The sequence below is a fragment of the Sorex fumeus genome, unplaced genomic scaffold (genome assembly GCF_029834395.1).
Source record: "Sorex fumeus unplaced genomic scaffold, SorFum_2.1 ptg000035l, whole genome shotgun sequence".
Classification (NCBI taxonomy): Eukaryota; Metazoa; Chordata; class Mammalia; order Eulipotyphla; family Soricidae; genus Sorex; species Sorex fumeus.
The window spans coordinates 40,035,379-40,059,281 of NW_026606092.1; the positions used below are offsets into that span (position 1 = coordinate 40,035,379).

Genomic DNA, 23,903 nt, shown 5'->3' on the forward strand with positions numbered 1-23,903 from the left:
TCCCTGCTGCTTGGTAAAATGTTCCAGGCTCTAGTGACCCAGAAAATGCTGCCCACAGAGCATCCTCGGACTCTGTAAAGACACCACCCCACCCTTTTCCCCCCTCAGAGCTCAAGGCTGTGGAGGGTAGAGAATTGAGCTCCTGAAACCCTTAACTACAGAGGGGAAGGCGTGGGGCCTGGAGGAGGCCTAGGAGCAGGGCCAAGAAGGGCCCAAGGGACTGATTCTTGCCACCTCCTCTTTTCTTGGCTCTAAGGATCCCAGAGCCTATGCTTCACACCCATGTTAGTTTTGCCTTGATTGAAATAGAAACAACAGGGTCAGGAGCAATAGTACAGCTAGTAGGGTACTTGCCTTGGGCTGGATCCCTGGCATCCCATATGGTGCCCCAGAGCCCTTCCAGGAGTATCCCCTAACCCAGAGTCAGGAACAAGCCCTGAGCACTGCCAGTATATGGCCCCAAAACAAAAACAAAAGAGAGAGAGAGAGAGAGAGAGAGAGAGAGAGAGAGAGAGAGAGAGAGAGAGAGAAAATAAAAGGAAAAAAGAAAGGAAGAAGGGAAGGAAGAAAGGAGAAAGAAAAATAAAAGCAAGGGTCTATGGGCCTTGCCCAGACTTGTTTGGGGCCTAGTAATCTGCTTAAACAAGACCCTCCCTCTCCTAAGCCCTCCCCCTCCCCTGCCGCCAGATAATTCTGTTTGAAAAATGATGGAAGGAACTCAGGCCTGTATAGGGGCCACCAGTTAAATCCTGTTCTGGCTCTTTTGGGTGCTAATACTAGGGGCAAGGTTCCCAAGCACTGGGTCTGAAGAACCACTGTAAGGATGTTGATTCAGCCAGGTCCATCTGGCTGTCCTGGGATCAGACAGAGGCTCCCTGGGAGAAGCAAAGACCAGGATCACTTTCCTCCATTCTCATGGCCTATGAAGAGGGAAAAGAAATTGATTGCAAGGTCTTTAGGAAAGGTTGCAAGGGGAGTTGGCTGCCGCTTGTTCCGAGAAGCCAAGTTACTTAATTTCTTCCTTCTAGTGGGAGAGGGAGAGGGGGCAGTTCAGTTCGCCAAAATCAGAGGGGCCTTGCTCTATCCCTACAACTGAGCAGGGTGGAGCGACAGTACAAACGGGAAGGACCCTGGTTTGATCCGGGGCATCCCATATGGTCCCCTGAGCATCGCAGTTCCCGAGTGCCTGAGTGCAGAGTCAGGACTAACTTCTGAGCATCACGGGCGTGACCCAAAAGGCCAAAAGAATGAAAATAAAAAGACCAAAACCAAACCACAGCAAAAAACAAAACAAAACAAAACAAAACCGAGCAGGGTGGGGAGCGTGCATTTTCCCACCCTTCCAACACACCCGCCCCTTTCCCTTGGCTACTGTTGCAGGCGGGAGGGGGTGGGGCGGGAGGGGGCGGGGATACCAACTTGCTTGTGGGAACTGAAGTCATATTCGCAGCCTCTTTCCAAAAGCCCAGAAAAAAAAAAACTGCTCCGGCTTGTCCTAGATGCTCCTTTGATGGGTCCTGAAGCATGTCTGGAGCAGAGCAGGTATGTGCACCCTTTTTTTGGGGGGGGTGGGGGGAGAAAAATAACTCAAGAATTGCCCGCAAAGTTTCTACTCTGTTCCCCTTCACCTAAGGGCCTCCTTAGTCCTGACCTCTCCCACACATATTCCCATTTATTAACGCCGGCGGCGAATCAGGCAGGGGCAGCTCAAGGTCGCACAGCGGGTGCTGGAGACCGCAGGGTCCGGGCGCCCCTTTTTTTAAATTTTGTAACGGCGTCTTCCTACTGCCCCCGCCCCCCAGACGCGAGCCTGGGCTTGCAGACCCGAGTGCAATCCGCCGCGCCTTCGAGGAATCTGCAGCCCAGCCTTCGGCTGCCCCCGCGGCTCCTGGGCGGGGGTGGGGGGGGGGGCGGAATGGACCCCCAAGCCCTCAAGGGCGCTCCGGCGTCCTCACACCCCCCTCGGGACCCCCAGCACGACCCCCGGGGCGCCCCCGCGGACTCGGCGTTTCCGTGAAGCCGGCGGGGTGGACGGCGGCGGCTCCGGGTCCCTGGCCGCGAGCTGCCCACTCCCGCGCCGGCCCCGCCCCCCGCCGTCCCGTGCCGGCCGCGGAATCTGCAGCCCAGCCGGACGCAGCGCCACGGCCGCCGGGCGCAGGTAGGGCCGGAGGGGCCGGGGGCGCGGGGGGCGCGGGCCGGGGGTCGCCGCGGCCGGCTCTCGGGGTCCCGGGCAGGGGGTGTGGGGGTGCGCGCGCGCGCGTGCGTGGGTGTTTGTCGGGGTCCCGAGGTGTGTGTGCGTGGAGGGGTGTGTGTGTGTGTGTCCGGGCCCCGAGGAGGGGTATGTGTGCGTGTGTGTAGGGGTGTGTGTGTGTGTGTGTGTACGCGCGCGTGTCGGGGTACCGAGGTGTGTGTGTGTGTGTGTGTGCGTGCGCGTGTGCGTGTAGGAGTGTGTGTGTGCGCGCGCGAGTGTGTGTGTGTGTCCGGGCCCCGAGGAGGGGTGTGTTTGAGTGTGTCCCCAGTCTAGTAGCCAGTCAGTCCTCCTCTTGGGGTCCCGAGGAGGTGTGTATGTAGGAGTGTGTGTGCGCGTGTAGGGGCGAGTGCATGTGTGTGCGCATACGCGTGCGTGTCAGGATCTCGAGGTGTGGGTGTATGTGTGTAAGGGTGCTTGTGCACGTGTGTAGGGGTGTGTGTCCTCTTGAGGTCCCGAGGAGGGGTGTGTGTGTGTGTGTGTGTGTGTGTGTGTGTGTCCCAGTCTAGTAGCCAGTTGTCTTCAGGTCCCCAGGAGGTGTGTGTGAGTGTGTGTGTGAGTGTGTGTGGGTATGTGTGTCCCAGTCTAGTAGCCAGTTCTCTTGAGGTCCCCAGGAGGTATGTGTGAGAGAGTGTGTGTGTGTGTGCTCTCGTGTGCACTGGTCTGCTGATGCCCCGACCCCACACCCCCTCCGCATGCGGTGGAGGCTGCCAGAAACTTTTCTGCCCCCCTTTGGGGTCACTAGTGTGCTCATGACAGGGGTCTCTCCTTTTCATTTTATTTTTATTTTACATGATAAGACCACCACCTTAAAAAGATAAAACTCCCTCTGCTCCGGCTTTTTTCCTTCTTTCTAAAATAACTAGGAGGAGGTGCAGGGCCTGGGGATCCCCTTCCAGATGCGGTTGCTTTATGTACCGAAGTTAGCGTTCTGGGGTGGGGAACTCACCACTTTCCTGCCTTGGGTTGGAGGAACCGTTTCTCCTCCCTAAACTGCCTTGTAGCAGCGGGTGGAACTAGGGCCGGCCTCCCTGGGGTGCGGGTGCAAAGAACGGGCTCAGAGGAGGGCAGGGGAGAGGCAGATTCAGGTTCTCCTTGGAGTGGTGCAGCGGTGCAGCGCGGTTTTATGGGCCGAGAACCTATTTTTCCCTACTCCGAAGCGCAGCGAGTGCTGGCCTAAGGGAAAGCGGTCCTGGGCCACATGCTCTCTCCTGAGCTTGGGCATTCCTACAGCTGCGTCAGGTCAGCAGGGAGCCCGGAGGACTTTCCTGCAAGTGAGCACATCAGTACCCGGCCCGGTTAGGGACCACAGTGCCCATTTCACAGATAAAATCTCTGAGGCTGCGGGTAAGCCTGTTTGGACGGTCACCAAGGAGAATGGAGATTGAATGGTGAAGACTTAAAAACCCAGGATTTCTTGGCCTTAAATCACACCCTAACAGGAGAAATCAATCACACCCCAACACCCTCTCCCACCAACAACCCTCTTCTAATCTGGAGTAGCTAATGTGCTGGGGAGTGGGGTGTGGCCCCCTGAGGTAATAGTGAATTTCTCTTCCTCCTCTTTCCCCCTCCTCCTTCCTCCTCCTTCCTCCTCCCCCCTCCTCCCCTCTTCCTCCCCTCCACCCCATCATTCTCCTCCTCCTCCTCCTTCCCTTCCACTCCTCCTCTTCCTCCTCCTCCTCCTCCTCCTTCCCTTCCACTCCTCCTCTTCCTCCTCCTCCTCCTCCTCCTCCTTCCCTTCCACTCCTCCTCTTCCTCCTCCTCCTCCTCCTCCTCCTCCTCCTCCTCCTCCTCCTCCTCCTCTACCTCCTCTCTTCTCTGCATTGAGGCATAACCTTGAGTCCTGACTAGGCAGCTTCAAGGAGCTAAAGGTTCACTGCGCAAGGGACACCCAGTCAACAAGGATTTAGAAAGCCGTCAGCAAGATTAACTAGGTTTGGGGGTGGTGTTGGAATGGAGGTGTGGGGGGCTCAGATCTTATGTGGGAAGCAGGTGGGGGAGCAGAGGGCAGAACCTCAGAGGCTGTGCCCTCCCGCAGGGGTCCTGCCACCTGGGGGTATTGAAACACCTGGGGGGCTCTAAAGAACTTGGGGCCTGGGCGTGGCTTGCACTGCGGCGAGAGGCTAGCCTATGGCTATGAGTGAGGAAGGGCCACAGAGCTTCAGGGTGTGGAAGTGGGAAGGAAGCTTTGGGAAAATTTCCAGCTAATGACAATGAGAGCAGAGACTGGTGCCAAGGGGACAGTGAGTGGACAGTGCCAGGGCGACAGGGAATGGGCAGGGAGCAGCCTAAGGAGTCTTGGGGCTGGAGCAGAGCAGGGGGGGCCATGGACCTTGTCATTAGACCCTGTAACCCCGAGTGTCACGCGACAACAGATCTGCAGGCTACTAGAAAGCATTCTGGTACCCTGATGAAGAAGGAAACTGTTATTGCAGAAGAGCAACCCTGCGGAGCTGTCACAGTGACTTGCTGGGACGCCGCAGCCAGGGGCCAGTCATTGAGGGCCATGCTGACCTGCTGACCTCTCTTCTTCCTGGAGTCCCCACTGATCATCCCGCTGCTGTTGAGGACTTCAAGCCCCCTAGCAGACAGAGTTAAGGGGGTGCTGTCAGCTTGAGGACTCCAGCATGCTTTGATTCAGCGCCCTCCCCCCACCCCGCCCCACCCCTACACAGGTACCCAGGGGCCAGGGGGCCATTCCTAAGCACTGCTATGGACGCCCTGGCAGTGTCCGGGGCACCCCTTGGGTACTGAGAATCAAATCTCCTGCCTGCCAGGCTTGTGTTCCAGGACTTGGAGCTCTGTCCCTAGTTACATCATCATCATTATTATTGTTAATATATAGGATTCCCCCCCCCCTCTGAAAGCAGGACCTGATTTGGTGTGTTTTTGGTCAGTTCTTTTGGGGACTGGGGCTCTCACGACCACGGACCGATGTGGAGAAAGTTTTGAGCATCCCCAGATCAAAACGGCGCGTCAGGCCTTAGCAGACAGCAGTGCTCGGCTCCCAGACGGCAGGGGGAGGCTTGCGTGTAGAGCCCTGCCCGTGAAGCGCCTTAGTGAGTCCTGGGGGTTTTGTTGGTATCCGAGTTATTAAGATGAAGCCCTGCTTCGGGCTGGGAGAGGGCCCAGGGCTGCCATCGCTGTCTTTCTGATCCCCAAGATGTCTGCGAAGAGGAGATTAAAGTCCAGTGTGCGTGCAGGCAGGTCGGCCTAAGGCGGGGCACCTTCTCCGGCCTAGGTGATGTCTGGATTCCGTGTCCCTGTGACTGATACTCACCCCAGGACCTTATCAACCTGGGGCTGTGACCTCACTGGTGCCACCAAGGCTGCTGTTTTCCTGCAGGGCTCAGCAAAAAAAAAAAAAAAAAAAAAACCCAGGAGCCAGAGGGAGGAGACAAGTCAGTGGTTTATAGACGTGGCCTTCAGCTTTTCTCAGTTTCTTGGTGGGGGGGAGACATTCCTGGCAATACTGGGAAAGCCGGATGGGAGGGTCCAGTGCTTAGGCCTGACGATAAAGTGCTACTTGGGGGGTCTGGGTAAGAGGAGCGTGGTACCTGGGGAGTTGACGCTTTCTCCTTGGCTCTTTCTTTCTTGGCAGGAGGGTTTTCCCCTGATGCGATCCAGTACAGCATCTCGGTTGCAGATCCCACTCACGGGGATCAGATGTAGGTGAAGCAAGGCACAGGGCCTGCCTCTGGCTTGCCCTGCTCCCTAGAAGCATCTGAGAGGCGAAGCCCTGACTCATGCCTCCGGGTATGGGTGCTTTGCCCCTGGCTGCCTTTGTTAATAGAGCTGAGTCTTGAGCCTCGGGTGGCCGTCTTAGCTCTTCCCTTCCCAGCTACCGGTAGTTAGAGGAGGCACATCCGGTAGTGCTCAGGGTACCGTGTGGTACCGAGGTTAGGCCCCAGGACCTCGCTCCTAACAGACTGGTTAATTTTTTTTTGTTTTTTTTTTTTTGTTTGGGGACTACACACGATGATGCTCAGGGTTTACTCCTGGCTCTATGCTCAAGGATCATTTCTGGCAGTGCTCAGGGTGCATTGTGTTGGCGATGAACCTGGGTCAGCGGTGTGTCTATAAGCCAGACTGAGTGCCGTCACTCACACGCCCTCATGCCCTGCTCCCTTCCTGTGGGCAGTGACCGAGCATTCCTCTACCTGCATGTTTTATAATTGTCCCGGGTTAAAGGCTTGTTGTTTCGTTGACCCATCTTGGGCCTGGAGAGACAGTCTAGAGGTTGAGATGTGTGCCTGCCTTGCATGTGGCCTGCCCTGCCTCCATCCCCAGCACTGCATAGGGTCCCCAGAGCAACACCAGGAACTGATCCCTGAACACAGAGCCAAAGCAGTAAGCCCTGAGCACAGCGGTTGGGGGCCCCACCCCAAAATGAAATAGATCAGCGGTCTTGGGCCCGTCACCCTACCTTGCTTTGTCTCTGGATACGTCCTACCAGAGGCTTCCTACTCGGCTCATCAGAACTTCAAGAATAAACAGGGGGCCGGAATGATAGTACAGTGGGTAGGGCATCATCTGCCTTGCACACGGCCGACCTGGTTTCTATCTCCCATATCCCATATGGTCCCCCGAGCACTGCCAGGAGTAATTCCTGAGTGCAGAGCCAAGAGTAACCCCTGAGTATTGTCGGGCGTGACCCAAAAAGCAGAAAGAATAAATAGGGTCTTGCTCAGGCAGGATCGCTGCAGACCCTCAGGGACCGGGGTGGGGGGGCTGAGGGGGGTGTCACCGGAGCTATGGCTTCTGCTCTGATGGGCCTGCAGCAGCGGACAGGATCTTACGCCCATCCCCCCCCCCCCCCCCCCCCCTGCAGCTTTGCCTTCTGGCCTGCCCACCTTGAGAACTCAGGGCTGGACTTGCCTCAGGAAGGGTCCACTTGCATGTACCTTCCCGGGCCCCCATCTCGTCTGGTTGCCTCCTAAGCCAGGTCTCACCTGGGCTGTGTCCTCGTGTACTAGAAATTTCCGACGGGGCAGGAACCTGCAAGGACCTTCAGACTGATGATGGCTACACACTTGTCTGTGGTGCCAGGGTTTGCCTCATATTTGTAAATGCTCTGCCGCTGAGCTCCATGCCTACCTGGCGGCCTGCATGGTCACAGATTTGTCCCATGACCCAGAATGCCCAGGTCATGTTTCATCCCAGGGGCTGGGACCTTCGGGCAGGCTCCTTGTAGAGAGACGAGACAGTGATACCTGACCTCCCAGCCAGAGGCGGAGCTTGTGATGTGAAGGGTAGAAGGGATGAAGGGAATCACAGGATAGGGGACTGAGAGTGTGGGAGGGGACCTAGTGTGGGTTGAGGAGACACAAAGACCCCTCTGAGATAGCATGAGTGATAAGAGAAGAGGGGGGTGGATAAGGACCTTTTTAGGCAGAGAGGTCTTCTGAAGACTAGAAGAAAGTTCCAGGCTTTTCCTGGGAGCGGAAAGAGGGCTGCCGGGGCTGAGCAGAGTGCTCCAGGGAGTGTGTAATGGGACCGGACCGGGGAGGGTGTGTGGGCGGTGGTGAGGAATTGTAGATTTTAGGGTTTTGTTTGCTTGTTTTCAGGCCCAGACCTGACCTGAGCTGCATGCTCAAGGTCACGTGAGCCTGACCTGTTGGTTTTCTAAGTTCAGAAGAGATTACAATTTGTTCAAGAATAGAATTTGTGCTGTCAGAAAAGAAAAAAGAAAGGAAGTAGAGGCTGGAGCAATAGTCCAGCAGGTGGGGCGTTTGCCTTGCACGCGGCTGACCCGGGTTTGAGCCCCGGCATCCCATATGGTCCCTCAGCACTGCCAGGAGTAATTCCTGAGTGCAAAGCCAGGGGCAACCCCTGAGCATCGCTGGGTGTGACCCAAAAAGCAAAATAAATTAAAAATTTGAAGAAGGAAGTAAAGGGAACCAGGTACTAGAACAAGTCGGTAATGCACTGGGTCGGGCACTAAGGTTTTGATCGCCAGCATTCCATTCGGTCTCCTGAGCCCGCTAGGGGTGTCGAGCCGTGAGTAAGCCCCAAGCACCTCTGAGTGTGGCCCCAAACCAAAAATAAATCAGAGAAAAAAAGCTACTAGGGTTTTGTTTGGGTTTGTTTTGGAGCCACCCCCAGCTGTGCTCAGGGCTTACTCCTGGATCTGTGCTCCTGGCTTAAGGGACCAGATGGGGTGCCAGGGATCAAGCCTGATTAGCTGCATGCAAGGCAATCACCTCACCTGCTGTACTCTCACTCTCCTCACGTCTCGAACAGAGGACAGGGAACAGGTAGACCGGGGGAAGGGGAACAGGAGGATCTGGGCCGGGGGAGAGCATTAGCTGGATCCCAGCACTGCAGTCCTCCCTCGAGCATCACTGGGATGGCCTGAGCACCGGTCATTTGAGCCGCTTGGCTGAGTATTGTCAGGAGTGGCCTCCGCCTCCTTCCAGCACTGCTTAAGGGGATACTCCCCCACCTCCTGAAAAAAATGGTGGTGTCTAGACTGAAGGGTAGGAGGAGCTGGGGTGGAAGCCAAGAGTCACAGGGGTTCCCAGGATTCCCGTGAGACGGGCAGAAACCATGGCTGGTGGGAGGTGGGAAGGCTTGTGGCGGGCCCCTCGCCCACAGACCCTGTCCATCGTGTCTTCCAGGTACAGAGGATGCTGGTGCCCAGGAGACCCCACTGGTCCTTCTTTGAATCCCTCATCCGGACACTCATCATTGTGTGCGCCGCGCTGGCCGTCGTCCTGTCGTCCGTGTCCATCTGCGATGGCCACTGGCTCCTGGCCGAGGGGCGCCTCTTTGGGCTGTGGCAGTTCTGCATCCTCCCCGGCCAGACTGAGCCTCACTGCCTCCGAGACCTGAGCCAGGCGCACGTGCCGGGCCTGGCCCTGGGCATGGTCCTGGCCCGCAGCGTGGGCACCTTGGCCGTGGTAGCGGCCATCTTCGGCTTGGGCTTCCTCATGGTGTCGCAGGTGTGTGAGGACCTACACGTCCGGCACAAGTGGGCCCTGGGCTCCGCCCTCCTGCTGGTCTCCTTCATCCTCTCCTCGGTGGGCCTCCTCAGCTTCGTGGTCCTCCTCAGGAACCAGATCACCCTCCTGGGCTTCACCCTGATGTTCTGGTGCGAGTTCACTGCCTCCTTCCTCTTCTTCCTCAACGCCGTCAGTGGCCTTCACATCAACAGCCTCACCCAGCCCTGGGGTCAGCTAAGGAAATTTTAGCCGCTCCCGGGCGGGCGCGCTCCCTCCCCGTGCCTGGATCACTCTGAGGACTTTGGGGTTCTGCAGCAAGTGTGGCCGAGATGGAGTTTCTAAACCGTGATCTCTGGTGGGAGCCAAGTGGGGGACAGAGTCGTGTGGAAACTGCTGCCTCTTAGCCAGAAACCATGCTGGTGTGGTCAGGCTGGAAATGTGGCACCCAGGAGTCTTGGCTGATTGTCTGTGGGGGGAGAAGCCTGGAGGATGTCAGTGCCGCCAATAACAGCACCGGTTAAACCAACCTGTTCGTTTTAGAAGAAAAGCGATTTAATACTTTTCTCGGCTCCTTCTTCTCCCAGAATGGGATTAGAGGCAGCAGCTCTGGGTACTCACGCACAGACCACAGCAGGGCTCACCCCCTGGTTTATTCACAAGTGTGGGGCAGGCTGGAAGGTGCTTCTGGGGCTTCAGGGGTGAGTCATTCTTTGTCCTGGGGGTGTCTGTTCAGCACCCCGACTTCCTGCTCCTAGTTCCAAGGACCTTCCTTGGTATACATCAGCTTTGGTCATAGGGAACACCCCAAGAATTTCCCACACACGCAATAGGCTTCTAAACCATTTAACCCGCCTTGGCCTCTGCAGTAGGGGGGGACCCCGTATTTCCTGGATGACCCAATACAGTCTGCCTTGGGAGTGGGGTGTGTGCACGTGAGTGCGTGTGTACAGCTGCCTGGTTAGGGTCCAATGGTCTTGGGGTTGCACGGTTTGGTCCTAGAACACATATCAAAGAGCATGTATCTGAACTGCTGGACTCCAAGGGTGGAAAGGGGACTGGGCAGATCGTGGGTAATGATTAACCACCACCCCCGGGATGAGTGCAGGTGAAGGGGACCTGGGACCAGTGGAGATTTCCATTCTTGCTCACAGATTCCTTGTCACACATCTAACTGCTGCCTCTGCAGTCCCTTTTGTGCCCTGTAGGGGAAACTCTTGCCCTCGGTCTCTGTCATTCCACTCTATCCCCTTTCTCACGGGGGAGTGAGTTCTGGCCTTGCTAGTTCATTTTGACCTTTATCGATTGCTTAAGGCTTTGGCCTTTGTCCCGTGTTACTGCCGGCCCTGCTACTAGACTGGGACGTGTGTCAGTAGCTACTTCCTGTGGATTTTATTGTCTGGTTTTGGGTGCCACACCTGGCCGTGTTCAGGGATGGTGACCCTGTGTGGTTGACCCGGTGTGGTGCCAGGGATGGAACCTGGGTCTGCTGCTTGTAAGGCAGGCACTTGACCCGCTCTTGAGGTGAATTTTGAAGACTTGTGTGTCCTTGGAGATGGGAAAGGACTGGAGAAAGGTCGCAGCTCTGCAGATCTGCAGATCAGACCTCACTGAGCAGGTAGGTCGGGTCTTAGGGCAACTGGCCCGTTTTCACTCCAGGAATAGCGCACAGTGAGCCAAGGGGGGCTTCCCCTGGGCTCTGCAGAGGGGATGGGGGCACTTTGTCTTTCATCACATAGGATCATGGGGCCCGGGAGATAGCACTGGAGGGAGTAGGCGTATGCTACTAGTAGGCACAAAGCGCCTTGGTCCTATGCCTGACACTGCATGCTGTTTCCCAGAATCTGGGTGTCTCCCTAGGGGCCCCCAAGCACCACTGAGGTGGCCATGGTGGTTCTTGAAACCCTCAGCACTACCACATACTGAGGCCCTGCAGGAGCTCTTTCCCTCAGTCTGAAAATCACCCAGAGGAGTCCCTAGCTCACCCCTCCTGAGCACTGCTTGGAAGCTGCAAAAAAAATGGGGGGGGGGAGATTAAGTTTCACACCCTATTTCCTGTCCTACCTGCCTTTACAGCTATGGGTAGGGAGCAGAGGACAGGAGGGCCCTGTGGTATGTTAGGGTGACTGCAGGGACCCCACTGTGACCTGATGGGAGTCCTTCAGGTATTTTGAAGGTTCTAGAGAGTGAGCGGAGAGGCACCACCTTAGGCTCAGGGCCCCAAATCCACATCTTTCATGGGTTTCCCTGGGCTTCTGCACTTGCCTCTGAAAGTAGGAAGGAGTAGGAAGCGGGCAGGGGTACCTCCCTCACCTGCATCTCCAGGGTAAGCGGAGAGGTCCACAGACCCCCCCTCTGGTCCCAGCTCCCACGTACATGTGGGATGTCGAACTTTCGCAGCAGAATCCTGCAGTCCCACCTTGGGCCCCCTCCTCACCCCATTCTGTCCCAAGCTCCCCTTGAGTTCTGGGGAATCACCTCCCTGACCCCCGGGCCTGGGGGAGGGGTGCTCCTCGTTCTGGGGAAAGCAGTGGGTGTATTGAGAAGGGGGCCCGTCCGCCCCTGCTCCATCTCAGATCACGCTGGCCCGGAAGGATCCCCGGGCCGCCTCCAGGGGACTGGCCTTGGTGCTGTGGGTGAGGTCACTGGTGCCGTTGCTGAAGGAGGAGCTGAGGACCGGGGGGCGCAAGGGGAGGTCATGGACGTGCCACTGCCGCCACTTCTTCTGAACCTCCAGCTGCACCTGGCAGGACACTGGCCGTCAGCCCCGTGGGGAGAAGGCGCCCCACACCCTGTTCATACTGAAGGCTCCCAACGTTCTGCCACCCTGATCGGGACCTCCACCTCCTGAAAGCCACTCGGACCCAGCAATCCTGGCCCTGATGTCAGCGAGGGATCGAGGGCCCCCTACCCCGGCTGTCTACTCCCAAGTCCCCCTGTGTGTATCCCCAAGAAAGGACTCATCTCTCATCCTCCACACCCCAATTTCCAGGTCCTCTCTGGTGACAGCTGGACCACACAGCCTCCAGAGCCCCTGAGCTGCTCTTTGGAGTTTGGGCCCCAGCTGGGGGAGCCACTCTGGAAACTTGGGCCTCAGGAAGGGCTGCACTGTGCATGCAGGAATCCTAACACCCAGGTCCACTGCCCCTTCAGGGAGGATCCCAGGGAGTAACTGAGGCTCAGAGAAGGTGGAGAGCGAACCTCTCCCCCTTTCGTAGCAGTGGATTGTCAAGAACCCGGTTCTGCTTGGGGCACCTACACTTCCCTCTGGCCCCAAGGCTTAGAGTCCCCTGGGTGCTCTCTGACAACATTCTTGGCCATCCAACCAGGCTGACTCGGTTGAATTGGAAACTTGGGCATTGCTTGGGGAAACATGCAGTGCGGAGTGTGGGGCCTGGGTGCCCAGAATAGGCCCAGCCTTTCGGGCTCTCTGGCCCAGTGTGGAGATTCCCACGAGGCCCCCAGGTTCTTCCAGAAGTGAGCCGAGACTCCAGAAAACAGCCCAGACCCCCCACTCGTGTCAGTACACCTCCCTCGCCACTGGGCTGGAACTCACCTCCCCGTTGAGGAAGCAGTACAGGAAGGCCACCACCAGACCCTGGGGAGCAGAGGAGCAGGGGTGAGTGCCCATGAGTACCACCTCCTCCATCCCCCTGTCCTCTCATCGCCCACACCCAAGCTCCCCCATCACAAGGTTCCAGAATCTTTCCACACTTCTCCCACCCCAGCAGGGGTTTTAGGGTCCCCACAGTGCCCTAGGCCATGCTGGTTCATCCACCAGCCAGCTCTCCGGGGGCAAGGGCTGACCCCCTTCATCTGTGGTTTTCAGTGTCCACGGCAGCTTTGTGTCTTGTGCACACGGTGTCAGTGGCACTAAAGTAGGGGACCAGGCAGGACCCCTGAATTAGTGAGGGAGAAGCTGCAGGTGCCCCACCGAAGCAGGGTGGGTCTGAAGGTCACTCCCCCCTCCCCTACCTGATGATTTCCAGGCCACCAGCACCACACCTAACGGTGCTGTCAGGGAACAGGGAGACATAGCTGGGGCACGGGGATCCAACTCGGGGACTGTCACAGGCAGGGTATATGCTCCTGCCTTTACGGCTCTGGCCCCCTGGGCTCATTTTCCAAAGCAATCTGAAGATGTTTACGCATGGACAGCCCTTCAGATTCAAGGGGCAGTGATCTGGGGAGGTGCCTGGCAGCATCTGGGGGGGGGGGATGACATGCTTGGGGACAGGCGTGTACAGGATGAATGCATGCCAGGGCCCAGGGGCACAGATGCATGCCCCGTGATTCCTGGCATGGGGGTGGGTATGTGCCACACAGGACCCTCCCTCCCGCCCTAACTCCCTCCCTCCCTGTTTGCCCAATGGTCTCGGCGTTGAGCTCGGCCGGGATAGGGGTCTAATCTGAGTGAGAGTTTGTGACCTGAGAGACTGTGTAGGCCACAGGCTGGGAGGTCTCTGTTGCACATCCCCAGACCCCGCCAAGGGCCAGCCTACCACCTTCTCCCTCCCCTGTGGCTTCTCTGGCCAGTGAGGAAGCCAGCCTCAATAGGCCTGGAGTGGGGGGATCCCACCTCTACTTTCAAGAGTTCCCATCTTTAGCTACTTCCCACAGTGAGAAGACCCTCAGAGTGATGAGCTGGCCTTTTCTGAGGGATGCCACTGACCACCCAGGGGTCCTGGCAATCCCACCACCGTCTGCCACAGTTATAAGGATTCGCTTTGCAAGTCCAGGCATCAGTGGCTGCTACATAGAGTGGGGACCAGGGGTTGCATGTGAGGGGTGAAAACACAAAACAAACAAAGCTGGAGCTTCCACATTTTGTTGCTTACCGAGCATCACCTGAAAACTTCAGTCCCGGTGCACCCCCCTCCCCACCCCAAGTTCTGATACCCAAGGTGGGGTCAGCTCAAAAGATCCCCAGCTGGTGGCCTTGAGCATCCCAATTGTGAAGCTTTTGGCCGCAAAGGTAGGCTCCAGTGGGGTTGGGGACAGAGGGCTCGGCTGTTTGATGGTGGGGTTTAGGGACCCGGGGCCCCCCAGAGGCCACGCCTTACAGGGCTGGGCAGGACTGAAGCGGGCCCTCTGGTTGTGGCCATCTCTGGACCCAGAGATGCCTGTGTCTCCAGGATCCAGGACACCCTTTCACACTTCAGATGAGGGGGCAGGAGCCCTGGCTGGAAGAAAGTCACAACGTCCTCAAGTCTGAACAGGCAGGTCTCACAGCCAGCAGCACAGCTGACGGGGCACTTGCCTTGCACGCAGCCAACCTGGGTTCAATCCGCAGCAACACATATGGTCCCCTGAGCCCTGCCAGTTGTGACCCTTCAGTGAAGATCCAGGAGTAAGCCCTGCTATAGCCCCCACACAAAACCACACCCCACTAAGCTGTGAGAGGTGTGGGTATCGGAGTGTGTGTGTGTGTGTGTGTGTGTGTGTGAGAGAGAGAGAGAGAGAGAGAGAGAGAGAGAGAGAGAGAGAGAGAGAGAGACTGGCTTTACTCACTTTGAACTCCCTGTTAACTTCTTGTCTCCCTATTTCCCTTTTAATTCTATATTTTTCTTTTTAGTTTTTTGGGGAGTGGACCCCCCAAACAGTGCTCAGGGGCCCAAGGGGCCACTCACAGTGATTCAGGTCCAACTAAGCCAGTGTTAGAGTCTGAGAATGCAGAGCTATTCAGGCCTACAGTAATGGTGAAGCATCTTTTATTTTAAAAAAGTCAGTGGCCAGAGATATAGTACAGGCATTAAGGCCTATGCCTAGCATATATACAAGCCCAGTTTAATTCCTGGGTACCACATGGTCCCCGAGCATTGTCCTGGCTGAGAAAGAATCCTTTGAACACCTTTTGAAAGCAACTTCCTCCACCACCACCCCCCTGCTAAAAGGGGGGCAGTAATTGTTTTTTGTTCCCCCCCCTTCATTATTGTTGCTGTTCTTGTGACAACAATAGCAAGGGGTCTCATTCCTGGCTATGATGGCCAGAAATCTCTCTCCTATTGGGCCAGGAAAATGGAGAATAACAGAGCTGCCAGGATCTCACTTTCCGCATGTGAAGAGACTGAACTTGTGACCACATGCTTACAAGGCAGGCATTCTAAGCCACTGGTTCCTCTGGGCCAGGCTGACATCTTTAGAAAAACCCATTATGGAGGGATAGCGACACTGTAAAGTGGGTAGAACGTTGCACATGACCAACCTGGGTTTGATCCCCAGCATCCCACAGGGTCCCCCAGGTACTGCCAGGAGTAAATCCTGAGTGCAGAGCCAGAAGTCACCCTTGAGCATCACTGGCTGTGACCCATAAACCAAACAAGAGAAAAAGAAAGTGCACTGAGAGCAATCTCAGATCCCAAAGTCTATAATCACTAGGCTTTGCCTAGGAACAAGCTTGTTTTTGCTGTGGTTAGTGAAAACCCCGAAACACCCGGTGCTCCTGCCTTTGTGCTGTTTTTTTTGAGATGCTCCAAATGAAACGTATGAAGCACTTTTTCCTCCTTCATAACACTTTACTAAATTTGTCTCTGCGTATGACCCAATTTGGGCTTCCCTCCCCGCCTCACGGATACCTCATCTTACAGTTTTGTCCTCTGGTTGCTTTTCCTGAAAGCAGTATTACAGTACTTTATTGGAAGGCGAGCAAAACTATAAATAAGTAAGCAAATCATACTGTGAAGTTTGGGGTTTGCGTTGAGTCTCTTCTTAGTGCTGGAGCTCTTCCAGCACGGCGAGGGTGGCCAGAACCACTCTGCGTTGTGCTACTCAGGGAGGCCATCAGCGGCTACAACTGGAATCTGCTCTCGCAATGCTGGGGACTGATGGAGCCACAGGCCTCAGACATGCAAGACATGAGTTCTTCCACATGATCTCTGGCCCGAGTCCTCTGTCCAAACACGACTGCAGTTGCTGCATGTATATTTTAATGTTTTTGTTTTGTTTTATTGCCTTTGGGGTCACACTCAGTGATGCTCAGGGGTTACTCCTGACTCTGGACTCAGGAACTACTCCTGGTTGGAGCTCGGAGAACAGATGGGACGTCAGGGATCAAACCTAGGTCGGCCACAAGCAAGGCAAATGCCCTACCCGCTGTACTACCACTCTGGCCCCCATATATATTTTAAATGCACAGCGATCCCTTGTAAGTGGGTGGTTTCTCCCTTTGCCTGTTTTCATCATATTGGTATTTGTTGACTTATTTAGGATTCTGTGCTACCCCTGGCAGAGCTCGGGGCCATCTGTGGTTCTGGGGGTCAAACCCAGGTCAGCTGGATGGGAAGAAAGCACTTTCTTTATCCACTGTACTATCTTTCTGGCCCTTAAGTTGTTTTCGTTTTCAGTAAGTTATGTGTGCACATGGTTTCTCTTGTGACAAAAACAAAAAGAACAGCAGCCTCCTGTTACCCGACCCTGCTTCCTGTTCCTCAGGGGCAGCTACTCAATGCTCTTAACTGAATAATATGCTGATGTTGCTACTTCTGGATTTTTCCATATGGGTCACTTTCCTGGACTTCCCCGTTTGATGCAGGGCTATTCTTTTTTATATTTTTTCCCCCTTTTTGGGTCACACCCGGTGATGCACAAGTGTTATTCCTGATTCTGGACTTAGGAATAACTCCTGGCGGTGCTCAGGGAATCATATGGGATGCCGGGGATCGAACCCGGGTCGGTCGTGTGCAAGGCAAATGCCCTACCCGCTGTAGTATCACTCCAGCTCACCACTACTTTGTTGTTGTTGGTTTGGTTTGGTTTTGGGCCACAACTGGAGGTGCTCACGGCTTAGGGATGCCAGGGATGGAGCCCAGGTGGTCCACATGCAAGGCAAATGCCCCATCTGCTGCACTCTGGCTCCAGCCCTGCATTATTCTTTTGCATTATTCTTTTTCAACACCCTCTGTCCATCTTTCCACATCTCTGTCTTCCTGCCCCATTTTTCTGGGGCTCAGCCTTAGCCCTGAGCACTGGCATTATTGTGCGGAGGTCTGTGCTATTGAGAGGAACAGTCGGGAGCTGGAGAGACCTATCTCCTGCCCTGTGTCCTGGGGTCAGTCTCTGTCCTTTGTCCCCCTTGGAAGAGGGGATGATGTGTGTTCTTCCGGCACACAGACACCTACCCCTGCTTCCTTGGGTCTGCCTCCAGTGAGCCGCCCCTTCCTAAAGCCCGTCGGCAGGAAGACGGGTGGCTCTAAGGTTGGGGGTTGGGGGGTCTTCTCCCTCCTCCTACAGTCCCACAAGCTTACCTGGAATGAGCCAAGAGCCAATTCGAAGAACAGCTGGACTTCCATGGCGTTCGCCGGGGAGAAGGAGAAGACGATGTAGTGGATTCCGAAGAGGGGGATCAGCAAGAGGGTAGACTTGGCCAGGCGCCTGGGGACACAGGTGGGCTACAGTCTCCATCCCTCACCCCGCCCGTTTGCGTCTCTGCACCCCAAAGGGGACCTGACGGTACCAGCCCCTATCGCTCTGTCCCCGCCTTCTCAGTTCTACTTTTTATTTAGGAAATTTTCCAGCCCCCACACATACGTCACTCAAAAGCATGGCTCATCAACCTATGACCAGTCATGGATATCAGTAAAATATTATTTTATTATGGGCCCACCAGAATAAATGTATTTCTAGACCAGGTGTATGTATAAATGCCACTCAAGCACATTATTTGTGGGGGGAGGGGACGTAATACCTGGCAGTACTCAGAGCTGACTCCTGACTCAGTGCTCAGGGATCACTTCTGGTGGGGCTCAGGGGACCATAGCGGGTGCCGGGGATTGACATGGTTCAACCATCACTGTCACTGTCCTCCTGTTGTTCATCAATTTTGCTCAAGCGGGCCCAGTAACGTCTCCATTGTGACACTTGTTACTGTGTTTGGCATATCGAATACATCATGGGTAGCTTGCCAGGCTTTTACCGTGGGGGCAAGATACTCTCGGTAGCTTGCCGGGCTCTCCGAGAGGGGCAGAGGAATCGAACCTGGGTCAGCCAGGTCAGCTGCGTGCAAGGCGAATGCCCTACCCGCTGTGCTATCGCTCCAGCCCATATTCTAGACAAATGTCCTACCCACTATACTACCATTAATAGGTAGCTAGAAATAGCCCTCAAATACTACCAGGTGTGGCTTCCCCTGCCAGTCAATAATATTTTGGCAGGGGAAGCCACACCTGGTAGTATTTGAGGGCTATTTCTAGCTACCTATTAATGGTCACTCTCTGCAGTGCTCCAGGGCCCATGAGTGTACTGGGGATGGAACCCAGGACCTCTGCCGGCCAGGCATACACCTCTGCCCTTGGAGCTCTCTCCCCAACCTGAACATCTTGTTGTTGTTGTTGTTTTGCTTTTTGGGTCACACCCGGCGATGCTCAGGGGTTACTCCTGGCTCATGCACTCGGGAACTGCTCCTGGCGGTGCTCAGGGGACTATATGGGGTGCTGGGAATCGAACCTGTGTCGGCCATGTTGGCTGCGTGCAAGGCAAACGCCCTACCCGCTGTGCTATCACTCCAGCCCAACCTGAACATCTTGAAGGTTTATTCATTTACTTTGGGGGTCTTGGGTCATACCTAGAGCTGCTTAGGGATCACTTCTAGCTTTGTGCTCAGGGATCACTCCTGGCAGGGCTCAAGATACCATATGGGGAACGGAGTGATAGTTCCGTGGGTAAGATATTTGCCTTGCATGTGGCCAACCCAGGTTCAATCCCTGGGCATCCCAAATGGTCCCCTGAGCACTGCCATGAGTAATTCCTGAGTGCAGATCCAGGAGTGACCCCTGAGTATCGCCAGGTGTGACCCAAAACAAACAAACAAAAAAAACAAAAAATAGAAAAGAAAGAAAAAGATACCATATGGGATGCTGGGAATCAATCCAATCAACCATGCAAGGCAAGCTACCGACCCACTAGACAATCCAGCTCCCCCCACCTTAGAGTGTGGTGCATTTTTACATCCCACATCTCAAATACATGATGAACGTTCCCCTTTATTTCTCCCCTGATAATATACAATTAAATCAGTCAGGATTCTGGTCCCTGAAATCTACTGGCAGAATACCAAGCACATAGGGGTACAGAATCCTGCTGCGGTGCCTCACCTACCCCCTGAATGCTGTGGTCTTCAAACAATTGTCCACAGACTGTGCAGGTCAGCAGGGGCAGAAAGTTGAAGGACACTGGTCTGACGGACCCGCACGCCCTGCCCCATTCTGTGTCTAATGCACCACACTCCTTCCCCACTAATGCACAGTCTCGTGCCTGGGACAAGGCCATGGCTGTTCCTTGTCCCCAACCCCTGTGGTGTACACAGCAGGTGCTCAGTACATGCCTGGAGACTGGCACGAGAGCATGCTTAAGTCTCTGCCTCCACTTACTTATAATGGCTTGCTTCGCGTCCTCTTGTTTCTTGGCTCCTAAGTTTCCTCATCAGGATTCTCAGGATGTTAATAAAAAGGATGAAATTAATCTGTAAGAAACAAGGCAGACAGGAAGCTAGAGGGGACTGGTTTTCTCAGCTGCCTCTGGGCGGGGGGTGGGGGGGGGGACAGCTGCCTCCTGAATCTGATGACAGAGGGGGCACTGCGCTCCACATGGCTACTGCCCCCTCCCCCCTCACTCCTAGTAGGGCACATGTGGGGGAGGGTTGGCCTGGTGCCTCCTGACCCAGGCTGCACTGGAGTGTCCTGGGTATCTTGTTACTGTGGCTGGAGATTCTGCCTTTTGATCAAGCTCCCCCGAAATGCCAAAGCTGCTTCTTGGACTCTGTTTTGAGGAACAAGGTTTCAGGGCAGAGATTCTCCCGCTGTAGATTGCTGGTCTCCACCCAGGGAGTAAAATGAAAGTGAGTCAGAGGGATGGTGGCAGCTGAGTTATAGAGAAAGGTCCGGTCACCACCAGCCCATGATCTCTGGACCCTTGGCAGAATGGGTGGAGGCTGAGTTTCCATGTTAACCCAAACCCAGCACTCTACCCAATCACGTCCAGCTCACACCACTGCCAGAGAATCGGCCCAGCTTCAGGACTGATCTCAGCAAGGCCAGAGAGACACCCCTACAGCTAATTTGTCCCAGTTCCAAAGCCCCTGAACTGGGTGGCTGCAAAACACCTCCAACCCCCACAGAACTGATAGTCCAATCGATTAGAAGCCCACTAAGCTCAAAGAGTGAAACCAGCACAGAAGGCCCAACTCACACCTAACATCGCAGTAAGTCCTCGGACCATGATTTTAGCAACACCATGACAAGATGTACGTTGTAATATGCAATTGTAATCACTGACTTGTTGTAATAATAGACTTTAGTCAATTAACTAGCGCCTGCTAAGGGAGCAGGCTTGTGGGGGGCGGGTAGGAAACTGGGGACACTGTGAGAGGGAAGGGCACACCGGTGGAGGGACTGGCATTGGAATACTGAATACCTGAAACAACTGCATTGTGAACAGTTTTGTAAATCAAGGCATTTAAATAAAGTTAATAAAAAAATGAAAGTGAACCTGGGAAGGAATTCGCATTTTCCACAAATTTCCAGAGGCTAAGGCAACTGATCTGGGGGCTGCACTCTGAGACCCACCACTCCGGAGCCTCTCAGCAGAGACACATCCCAACTCCCAGAAGCTGTCCTGTCCACCTCCCTTTTCTGATGCGCGGCAGCCCAGAAACTGTCGCTCCATAAAAGCACTTGAAATGCTTGTGAAAGGCTGTGTGTGTGTGTGTGTGTGTGTGTGTGTGTGTGTGTGTGTGTGTATGCATGAACTTATCTGCCAATTCAATCAGGCCAACGAGGAGTCAGTTTGTCAGGGGAGCAGGCTCTGCTCGCTCCATCTGAGCTACTACCCATGGCCATGAGTCAATTCTGGAGGCTCTTGCTCCTTTTGCACCCACCACCCTCTTCTTTGAGGGTCACTGTCACTGTCACTGTCCTCCCGTTGTTCGTTGATTTGCTCAAGTGGGCCCAGTAACGTCTCCACTGTGACACTTGTTACTGTGTTTGGCATATCAAATACATCATGGGTAGCTTGCTAGAGCTTCCTAAAGTGTATGCGTGTGTGTGTGTGTGTGTGTGTGTGAGTGCGAGAGAGAGAGAGAGAGAGAGAGAGAGAGAGAGAGAGAGAGAGAGATGGACAGACATGCATGCACATGCACACACAAGCCAAGCTCTGGAGTTCTGGGATTGATCCCTGTCTCTCCATCTCCTGGTCCTTCCCTCTCTCACCATCCCCCACCGCAGGAGAAGGATGGCCACTCACCAGAACAGAGAGGGTCACGGGCCCTCGAATGACCCACCAGATGGCCTCATTGGACTTGATGTCCCAGCACCTAAGCAGTGAGGAAGAGAGGGGAGTGAGGTATATCAGGGATGGGGAAGTGGGCCACCCAGAAAGGCCAGCGCCTGGGCATGACCCCCCTTCCTGCCCCCAAACCAGTCCTGTGCTCCTGCAGCTGTGTGGTCAATACCCTGACTGTGGTGCTTCTTGCCGTCTGAGCCTGTGCCTGTGCCTCCACGCACATCCAGGCGACATGATCATGCCTGGGACCCAAGAGATGGGAGGGTTGAGATTCCCGGGTGAACCCGAGGTCCAAATTCACTGTGGAGCAGGGAGAGCCGCCCTCCCCACAGAGCCCTATCAAGGACCCCTGGGTGACTGACAGGTGACCTTAAGGGATGTCAGGCGTGAGGGGCACTTGGCAAGCTGGGAAGCATGTGCCTGGGCAGAGGCTGTCTCAGTTGATTTTCTGCCACAAGGGCAAATGGGAGATGGAGATGGAACTTTCCATTCTTTCTAGGGACGCTGGAAACTCCAGATTTAAAAATAAAGAGCAAATTCACCTGTTGTTTCTAAGTGATGCTGAAACAATCATTTCAGGTATAGTCTGGACCACAGACAAGAGCTTGATCTGACCTTACAGCGTCTGCAGTCGTGGAGCTGCCGAGAACCTCGCAGCTTCCCCCTTCTTCCAGAGAGGCCCCCCACCCATCTCCCCCCAGGACCCCTCCTCCCCGTGTTGTTCCAACTCTCCGCTCCAGCACAGAGCCTCCTGTCCTTAGAGAACAAGAGTAGGGCTGGGTTGGGTCCCTTCAGAGCTGTTCTAGGCTCCGCCACCCCCAGTGGGTGGGAACATTTGGGGAAGAGGAAGGTCCCAGGGCAAAGGGAAATCTGGGGTGGGAGTGCAGGGCATGGGGCAGGGGGCAGGGGGGCTCCCCGGGGGCAGCAGGGTGGAGCCAGCCCAGCTGCAAACTCCTGTCCTGAGCAAATCTGACAGATCCAGCAGGCCGTCCCACAATGAGGACGAGACCCTGGCAAGGGATTCTCTCCCCAGTAGCTTACCCAGTGTCCTCCCAAAACTTCCTGGTGATGGCCCACAAAGCAACAAAGACAGCCGGGGAACCTGGGGGTCAAAATAAAGGGAGGGGCAGGGGAGAGATCTTAGAGGTTTGCTTAGACAGTTCGGTGCTTGCTTCTTACTGGATTCCATGCCTCTGTGAGTTTCAAGAGAAAAGGCATGGTGGGCTGTGCGGGACTCGAGCGTTCGGTGGCTGAGAGCCACCTCCCCAGGCCGGACAAAGGCAGCGACAGACGGACGAATGGAGAAACTGGGAAACTGGGTCCCAGTCTAGTCAGTAGATAGTTTATTTCTCTCTCTTCCCCAGCATAGTCCAATCTCTCCCCTTACCGGGAGATCATAGTTGTTTTGGTCGTAGTCTGAGTCATCATAGTCTCCTAGTGGACCTCAAAGTCCTCTACCTCGTTACATTTTCTTCCTCGTCTCGTCATAGTCTCATCGTCCTCTACTTCCAGTGATCGTCGTCATCTGGTCCTCCTCGTTCCAAAGTCCCAAGTCTCAGTTCTCATTCTCCCCTCTTTCCCCTTACAGCATACCTATATAGGAATCATGAAGGGTCGGGGTACACATAGGTGGGGTTGAGATTCCTTTAGGAGATTAACTCAAGGACAACATCTCATCTGACGGTTCGGCACTCCAGATTACTAGAAGATCTGCTCAAGGGCAGGATTCCATTAGGGCGTGTTGCTTTCTCCTTTCCTCAGCTAGTAATCCATTTAAACAATCATTGTAAATTTACTTCTTATAATATTTCTAGTCATTTTGTATGAACACAGTAAGACATATATTAAGCTTAAAGGCTGGCTCTTCCTGGGGACATCTCGCTATATACCCCAGACCACAGTCCTCAGGCCAGGTTGGTCTTTCCTAACCCCAGCAGGGTCCTTATTCAGTTACTTCTCTTTGGGTCATGACAGAGTTTGTCCGTGACTCTGCTCTTAACTTATACTTACGGTGCTTAGCTTATCTCCTTCTGATGACAGGGTAGCTCCCAGCTTGCTCTGGGTCCATCCAGTCCCTTTCTCAGGACCCTGCTTTTGGAGTGCTAGGAACTAAAGGCACCTGAGGCTTAAGTCAAGTAAATATGGATGCCTGGAGTAAATATTATTTTAGAGTCAATTAACTCCCATGTTACAAAGCATACATCAACTGTCTTCCTGTGTCTATATAAAAAGGACATTGCTAAACCATGCAAGTGACATAAAGGAAAGAGGAAAGCAATATAGGATTATTAGTGCTTGCTTGAATTGGGTGTGCCTCAGGGGCACTGTTGTGGGAGTAACTCAAAAAACCTAAGCTCTTTGCGGGAGGAGCAAGGACAACCCAATGTTACCCAACACTCCTGTTTCTCTTTTTTGTGTTGTTTGTTGTGTGTCACTGC

General features: G+C 54.8%; 2 protein-coding genes across 2 annotated transcripts in view; one reads left to right on the forward strand and one right to left on the reverse strand.

Annotated features, from left to right (window-relative positions):
* Nucleotides 1-1,423: 1,423 nt before the first annotated feature.
* TMEM37 (transmembrane protein 37) lies at nt 1,424-9,741 on the forward strand. The gene is made up of 2 exons (XM_056117694.1): nt 1,424-1,542; nt 8,872-9,741. Exons 1-2 carry the CDS (start codon nt 1,525-1,527, stop codon nt 9,442-9,444), a joined length of 591 nt encoding a protein of 196 aa, XP_055973669.1. The 5' UTR covers nt 1,424-1,524; the 3' UTR covers nt 9,445-9,741.
* A 2,023-nt stretch (nt 9,742-11,764) lies between these two features.
* Nucleotides 11,765-23,903, reverse strand: part of SCTR (secretin receptor) — a 59,043-nt gene continuing 46,904 nt past the window's right edge. The window contains exons 7-12 of the mRNA XM_056117563.1: nt 22,507-22,567; nt 21,427-21,496; nt 19,557-19,648; nt 17,436-17,562; nt 12,749-12,790; nt 11,765-11,935 (exon numbers count right to left, since the gene is read on the reverse strand). Of these exons, the coding sequence (XP_055973538.1) occupies nt 11,765-11,935; nt 12,749-12,790; nt 17,436-17,562; nt 19,557-19,648; nt 21,427-21,496; nt 22,507-22,567 (563 nt within the window). The remainder of the gene's footprint in view (nt 11,936-12,748; nt 12,791-17,435; nt 17,563-19,556; nt 19,649-21,426; nt 21,497-22,506; nt 22,568-23,903) is intronic.